The sequence below is a fragment of the Lathyrus oleraceus genome, chromosome 7 (genome assembly GCF_024323335.1).
Source record: "Lathyrus oleraceus cultivar Zhongwan6 chromosome 7, CAAS_Psat_ZW6_1.0, whole genome shotgun sequence".
In the NCBI taxonomy this organism is placed as follows: domain Eukaryota; kingdom Viridiplantae; phylum Streptophyta; class Magnoliopsida; order Fabales; family Fabaceae; genus Lathyrus; species Lathyrus oleraceus.
The window spans coordinates 6496168-6503658 of NC_066585.1; the positions used below are offsets into that span (position 1 = coordinate 6496168).

Sequence of the window (7491 nt, forward strand, 5' to 3'; positions counted from 1 at the left end):
TTGTGGAGGAACGAGTGCTCCCGTTATCATAAATCTTTGCAAGAGCCAAACACCTCATAGACGGCCAAATATGTGAAATGGAAGAAGAAGGAGTTTGTGTTGCTGTGGAAGAAGGATTGGTGTACAAGAAGATGGAAGGACAAAAACTGACAAATTGGACCGCTACTGAGATACCTGAAGTTACCCTGTTTGAAAAGTGATTTCCTGTTTGTTTATTTCCCTTTTAATAAAAAGAACACATGCTATAACCAAGGCATGTGGGAACCATTTGTAGGCCCCCCGTTAATTTTCAACCAAATTAATCAATGAAGTAATCACCTTTGCATTCAAATCATGCTCTTTCTCTTTCATTTACTTTTTACTTTTTCACTTAACAAAAAAATGGCAATGTTTTCTTACTTTCTTTTAAGTTTTCATTCATTTTTCCTCTCTTTCACAAAAATAAAAGCATGAACCATGAATCATGCAGATTCTCCCCGATTACCACCATCAACGATACTGCTATGGTCCCATATGACTTTGACAATCCAATCAATCATGCTGACGAAGATTGTGATCTCTCCGAGAAGTTAGCTCGATTGCTAAGGCAAGAGTCAAAGGTCATCCAACCACATGAAGAATCGGTAGAAGTGGTCATTCTTGGAACCGAAGAGGAAGTAAAAGAGGTCAGAATATGCGCAACCCTACAAGAAGATGTGAAGGAAAATTTGGTCAAACTCCTACAAGAATACATGAATGTGTTTGCATGGTCCTACCAAGACATGCCCGGTCTCGATCCCGACATTGTGGTCCACCGATTACCCCTCAAATCAGACTTTCCTTTGGTCAAGCAGGAACTGATAAGAACTAGGTCTGACATGGCAATGAAGATCAAAGAGGAAGTGCAAAAGCAACCCAACGTATGTTTTCTAGCAATTTCCAACTACCCTTAGTGGATTGCTAACACTGTGCCCGTACCTAAGGAAAAATGAGTATGTGTATATACTACATAGATTTTAATAGAATAAGCCCCAAAGACGACTTTCCACTGCCTCACATTGATATGCTAGTGGAAAACACAACTTAATTCTCTGTCTTCTCCTTTAGGGATGGCTTCTCTGGATATAACCAAATCAGAATGGCTTTGGGCGACATGGAGAAAATAACTTTTATCACCCCATGGGAAACTTTCTGCTATAAGGTCATGCCCTTTGGCTTAAATAATGTTGGTGCAACATACCAACGTGCAATGATGACACTCTTTCATGACATGATTCATAAAGAGATCGAAGTGTACGTCGATGATATGATTGCCAAGTCCCAAACTGAAGATGAGCATTTGGTTAATCTAGAGAAGTTATTTGAACGCCCGAGGAAGTTTAGATTGAGGGTCAATCCCAGGAAATACACATTTGGGGTGAGATCTGGCAAACTCCTAGGTTTCATTGTCAGTCAACGAGGCATCGAAGTAGACCCTAAGAAGGTAAAGGCCATACAATCCATGCCTGCACCCAAAATTGAAAAGGAGGTCTGAGGATTTCTTGGGAGATTGAATTACATATCTATATTCATATCTCACCTCACAACCACTTGTGATCCAATCTTCAAACTACTTCACAAAGATCAGGCTGCCATATGGAACAACAATTGTCAAAGTGCCTTTGAGAAGATCAAGGAGTACCTACAAAAACCTCTAATTCTGATGCCTCATGTGCCTGGAATACCTTTGATCATGTATCTAACAGTCCTTGAGGGATATGTGGGATGTGTCCTTGACAAACATGACAAAACTGGAAGAAAAGAGCACGCCATATACTACTTAAGTAAGAAGTTTATCGATTGCGAGAGTAGGTATTCGATGCTTAAGAAATCCTATTGTGAACTTGCTTGGGATGCAAAATTCTTGAGGCAATACATGATCACACATACAACACTAATGATCTCTAAGATGGATCCAATCAAGTACATCTTCGAGAAACCTGCTCTAACCAGTAGAGTTGACCGTTGGCAAATGACCCTAACTGAGTACGACATTCAACATGTCACCCAAAAAGCGGTCAAAGGAAGTGTGCTATCTGACTATCTCGCTCACCAACCCTTGGAGGATTATCAGTCAATGCGCTTTGAATTCCCTGATGAGGACATCATGTTGATAAGGGATTACAACATCCCCGACTCCGAAGAAGGACCAGAACCTGGGTCCTGGTGGACACTTGTATTTGATGGAGCTTCTAACACTCAAGGAAATAACATTGGGTCTGTCATCATCTCCCCAACTGGTTTTCACTTACCCTTCACTACAAGGTTGTGTTTTGAATATACCAACAATATGGAGAAGTGCGAGGCTTGTATCTTCGACATTGAAGCTGCGATTGGTCTTAATATCAAAATCTTTGAAGTTTATAGAGATTCAGCCTTGGTCATCAACAAAGTCAAAGGAGAATGGGAAGCCCGAGTGATCCCATACTTCAACGAGATTACTTTCCATCACATCCCTCGAGAGGAAAATCAGTTCGCCGATGCCTTAACTACTCTTTCATCCATGTTTAAGGTCAAATGGAAAGAAAGCACCAACTTTCCACCTTGACTACTTGGACGAGCCAACTTACTATTTGGTAACTGAAGATGAGTCTAATGGCCATCCTTGGTTCTATGACATCATGAGGTTCTTGGAAAGCCAAGAATATCCTGAGAATGTGTCCATCACCGACAACAAGCACCTTCGGAAACTATCAACCAAGTTCTTTTTTAGTGGAAGGGTATTATACAAAAGGAATTATGATTCGGTCTTGATCAGATGTGTAGACAAGTGAAAAGCAAACCAGATTATAATGGAAATCCATGAAGGTTACTTTGGGACACATGCTAGTGGACACACGATGGTGAAGAAAATATTGAGGGTCGACTACTATTGAATGACTATGGAGGTTGACTGCTACCGCCACGTTTAAACGTGCCATAAGTGCAAAATCTATGCCGACAAGATCCATGTGCCACCGGTTCCACTCAATGTCTTAACATCACCGTGGACTTTTGCCATGTGGGCATTGACGTGATTGGATGCATTGAGCCAACTTCCTCGAATGGACATCGCTTTATCTTGGTAGCCATAGACTACTTCACTAAATCGGTGGAAGTAGTCTCCTACGCAAACGTCAAAAGATAAGTGATAGCTCGATTCTTGAGGAAAGAAATCATTTGCCGTTATGGGGTCCCAAACAAGATCATTAATGATAATGGATCTAACCTCAATAACAAGATGATGAAAGAGTTGTGCCAGTGCTTCAAGATCGAACACCACAACTCATCGCCATATCGTCCAAAGATGAATGACGTTGTTGAGGCAGCCAACAAAAACATTAAGAAAATTGTGCAAAAGATGGTGGAAATATATAAGGATTGGCATGAGATGCTCCCGTTTCGGTTGCATGGCTAGCATATATCCGTACGCACCTCCAATGGGGAAACCCCCTTCTCTCTTGTATATGGCATGGATGTAGTCCTGCCTATTGAAGTATACATTCCTTCCTTAAGGATTTTGACCGACGTCAAGCTTGACGAAGCTTAGTGGGTACAAGCCAGATTTGACCAGCTGAACCTCATTGATGAGAAACACTTGGCATCCATTTGCCACTGTCAGCTATACCAAAAGCGTATCAAGAGGGCACATGACAAAAAGGTATTTCCTCGCAACCTCAAGATTAGAGACCTCGTATTAAACAAGATTATACCGATTCATACTCACCCAAGGGGAAAATGGACGCCAAACTATGAAGGCCCATACGTTGTAAGGAAGGGTTTCTCTAGAGGAGCCTTAATGCTTTCAACTATGGATGGTGAAGATCTTCCGTCCCCTGTGAATGTGGATGCATTCAAAAAATACTACGCTTGAAAAAAGAAGAAGAAAGAGAGCCCGATAAGTTGAGAACCCTAAAGGGAAACTTATGCATAAATGGGCATCCCGGTAGACTGAAAACCCGAAAGGGAGGTCTAGGCAAAAATTATGGATTCATAAAAATTGAGAGTCTGCATTCTGTAAAGAATCTTTCACACTCCCCAGCGAGTCAATCCAATCACTTTCTCCCGAAGCAAGATCCAAGGACCTTAGAGGACATAAGGACTATAGCAGAATCGAGACTTGGTGGAAATCCGAGCTATTTCCATTGCAATTATAGCTTTTCAACTTCTTTTTTGCAATCATCTCTTTTAGAAATTGTTTCCTTGTACAAGTCACTCATTTTTGGGATCATTTTATCAATAAAATCGATTCCATCATATGTGCTCAATACTTTTACTTTTCCTGGTTTGTTTGTGAAGTGTGACTTTCCTTAATTAACATTGCATTGAAAATTTTGGGTAAACAACTTTTATTAAAAAAAATTTAAAGGGAAAACATCGAAGTTATTTTTCTTTCGAAAGTATCCAAAGGTATACCCAACATCGCAATGCCACACGGTCCCCAAGACTTGGCTCAATCAAGAAAACCCAATCAGTAAGATCCCCCAACTATAGCACCAAACACAACTTGGACATCAAAAAGATCCAATTTTTGACGTCGAGAAATCAATCCACTCTCCCTAAATAAATTCAAAGTCCAATCATCATTGTTACTCCTAACAAATTATCCCCCGCAAAACTCAATCATACTTGACACAATTCATTAATAAATTAAGGTTTAAATTTCATATGTTACCCATCAAATTCTTTATTTTGATTATGATTTGTCATTTTTAAGAATCTATTTGACATATTGAGATATTACTTTGTTCAAAATCTTATTTTGTAAAGTCTATACGTTTGATTTTTTAAACCTACTAAATTTTGAGTCTAAACATATTTACTTATTTATTTACTTTTTGCAACATATTTAATGTATAAATAAACATGAGATATACACAATAATAATAGTTGAAAGAAAATAAAAATAAAAATATAATATTAAAAATTTGAAAGAATAAAAAAATACTTTTTATGTAAAAAAATAAATATAATATATAAAATTATATATAAATAGGTAGTTTAATATGTTTTTCTATAAATCTTAATTCGACCTATTTAAATTAATATGATTTTTAAAATGCTTTAGTCTAATTTTTTTTATCAAACAATAAATTAAACCAGAATTTTAAGTAGGTCAGATCATAGACCTTAATCAGGTATTTTTTTATTTCTAGTGTATTCTCATAATTGAATTTGAATTCACGATTTATGATTAAGTTAAAAAAGATTTTTTTCAATATAATTAAATTTTGTGTGCAATTTTTTTTGTTAAAATTATTAATTTATAAATATTAACTATATTTTTATATTAATACATAGATATAAATAAATGATATTGAGATTGAATCTTAAACCAAATATTTACATCCTTTAACTCAACTAACACCCCTTCTTTTATTTTTATCATTATCTTTTATTTATATATATATATATATATATATATATATATATATATATATATATATATATATATATATATATATATATATATATATATATATATATATATATTAATATATATTAATATATATATTCCTTATTCACCCTTCTTGTATGTATTTATTATTATTGTATATATATTTATTCCTGATCGTAAACATTTATTTGAATGTTTTTTGCTTTGTTCAATAAAAAAAGAGATTGAAAGTAATCACTTTAATTATTTAAATAACAAATTTCTAGAATAAAGTTAAGTTCTTTTATTATTCAAGCTGACTTTATCAAAAGGAGAGATTTTGCCAGTTAAGACGATTTAATTATTTTATTAAACAAGGATTTTTTTCCAAATAAATTTCCCAAAATATTAAAATTCCTAAAATTATAGTTTCCGAATTTCAAATTTTCCTTGTACAAAGATATTAGGATCAGCCAATAACCAGCATTCATTATAATAGTTTTTTCTCTCTGAGTGCTAAAAAAATGATTTTCAATACATTTTTTTGCAAAAGATTTAGTGATTACAAGGGGAAAATATTGGGATATGGAGCATATCTGTGCTTCTTGTTCATGATTTTCAGTCTTTGTACAGTCTTAAAGCCTTACATGTTGGATCCTATACATCATTTTTGTAAGTGCTTATCTTTTTCTCTTTACTCACTTCCATTTTTCTCCTTGTTATTTTCATTATCTTAATTTTGCAGTTGAAGAAATCAAAACAATGAAAGTAGAGGAAGAACTATGCATCTCAGAACCAAGAACAGAATACTGTCAAACAAATGGAGATATCAGAGTGCATGGAAAATTCTCTTCAGTTTACATTGTCTCAGACAAAACAATCACCATGGATGAAAACACGTCAAGGAGTATAAGACCCTATGCAAGAAAGTGGGAAACAAATGCAATGAAAAGGGTAACACAATGGTCAATAAAAACCATCCAACAAGCCCCAAATTGCACCAAGAATCACACCATTCCAGCAGTTATATTCTCTACTTCAGGATACACAGGAAACCATTTTCATGAATTCAGTGACATCATCATTCCACTGTTTTTGACCTGTAAGCAATTCAATGGACAAGTGCAGCTTCTCATAACTGATTACAAGCCTTGGTGGATTCTCAAACACAAACCATTTCTTGAAAAGCTTTCCGACTACGAGACTATCGACATTGATAAAGATGAGAAAGTTCATTGCTTCCCTAAGGTGATTGTTGGTCTCAAAAGGTATGATAATGATCTCACCGTTGATTCTCAGAAATATTCATATTCTATGAAAGACTTTAGAGATTTTTTGCGAAGTTCTTACTCATTGGAAAGAGTAAATGCAATCGAAATTCGAGATACTAGTAAAAAAAGCATGAAGGTTAAGAAACCTAGGCTTCTTATTGTATCAAGAAAAAGAACAAGATCATTCACTAATATACCTCAAATAGTAAAAATGGCTAAACAGTTAGGTTTCAAAGTACTTGTTAAAGATGGAGGAAGGAACATGTCAAGGTTTGCAAATATTGTGAATTCTTGTGATGTGTTAATGGGAGTTCATGGTGCTGGTCTTACTAACATACTTTTCTTACCTGAAAATGCAATTTTCATTCAAGTTGTGCCTTATGGTGATGTGAAATTGCTTGCTACAAATGATTTTGGAAAGGCCTCAGAAGATATGAATATTAGGTATTTGGAATATAAAATAGGGTTGGAAGAAAGTAGTCTTGTAGAAGAATATCCATTGGATGACAGGATTGGGAAGGAGACTTCATCAATAAGAAAACAAGATTGGGACAAACAAAATGTAAGGCTTGATGTGAATAGGTTTAGGCCAATATTGAAAAATGCCCTTGAGTTATTGGTTCAATAGTTATGGTTTTATGAGTCCATTTTACCTTTTGTAATCTTTCAATATTTTTATTTATTTCATACTTGAGTTTGATGTAGCGTTTTTTTCTTCCAACTTTATCCTTTTCATTTTTTATTTTAGATTGTTACTTCTCTTTTATATGATTTATGTATATTTTATTTTTTATTAAAAAAAGAGGAGAGTACTAAGTATGTGAATTATGCGAAATAAAATATGAA

At 35.1% G+C, this 7491-nt stretch overlaps 2 protein-coding genes across 2 annotated transcripts; both read left to right on the forward strand.

Moving 5' to 3' along the window:
• The first annotated feature begins 1927 nt into the window (after positions 1-1927).
• LOC127100597 (uncharacterized) lies at positions 1928-2566 on the forward strand. The gene has a single exon (XM_051037831.1). It carries the CDS (start codon positions 1928-1930, stop codon positions 2564-2566), a length of 639 nt encoding a protein of 212 aa, XP_050893788.1.
• Positions 2567-5823: 3257 nt separating this feature from the next.
• On the forward strand, positions 5824-7273 carry LOC127106982 (alpha-1,3-arabinosyltransferase XAT3). Its single transcript, XM_051044270.1, has 2 exons — positions 5824-6046; positions 6120-7273. Exons 1-2 carry the CDS (start codon positions 5899-5901, stop codon positions 7271-7273), a joined length of 1302 nt encoding a protein of 433 aa, XP_050900227.1. The 5' UTR covers positions 5824-5898.
• Positions 7274-7491: the final 218 nt, after the last annotated feature.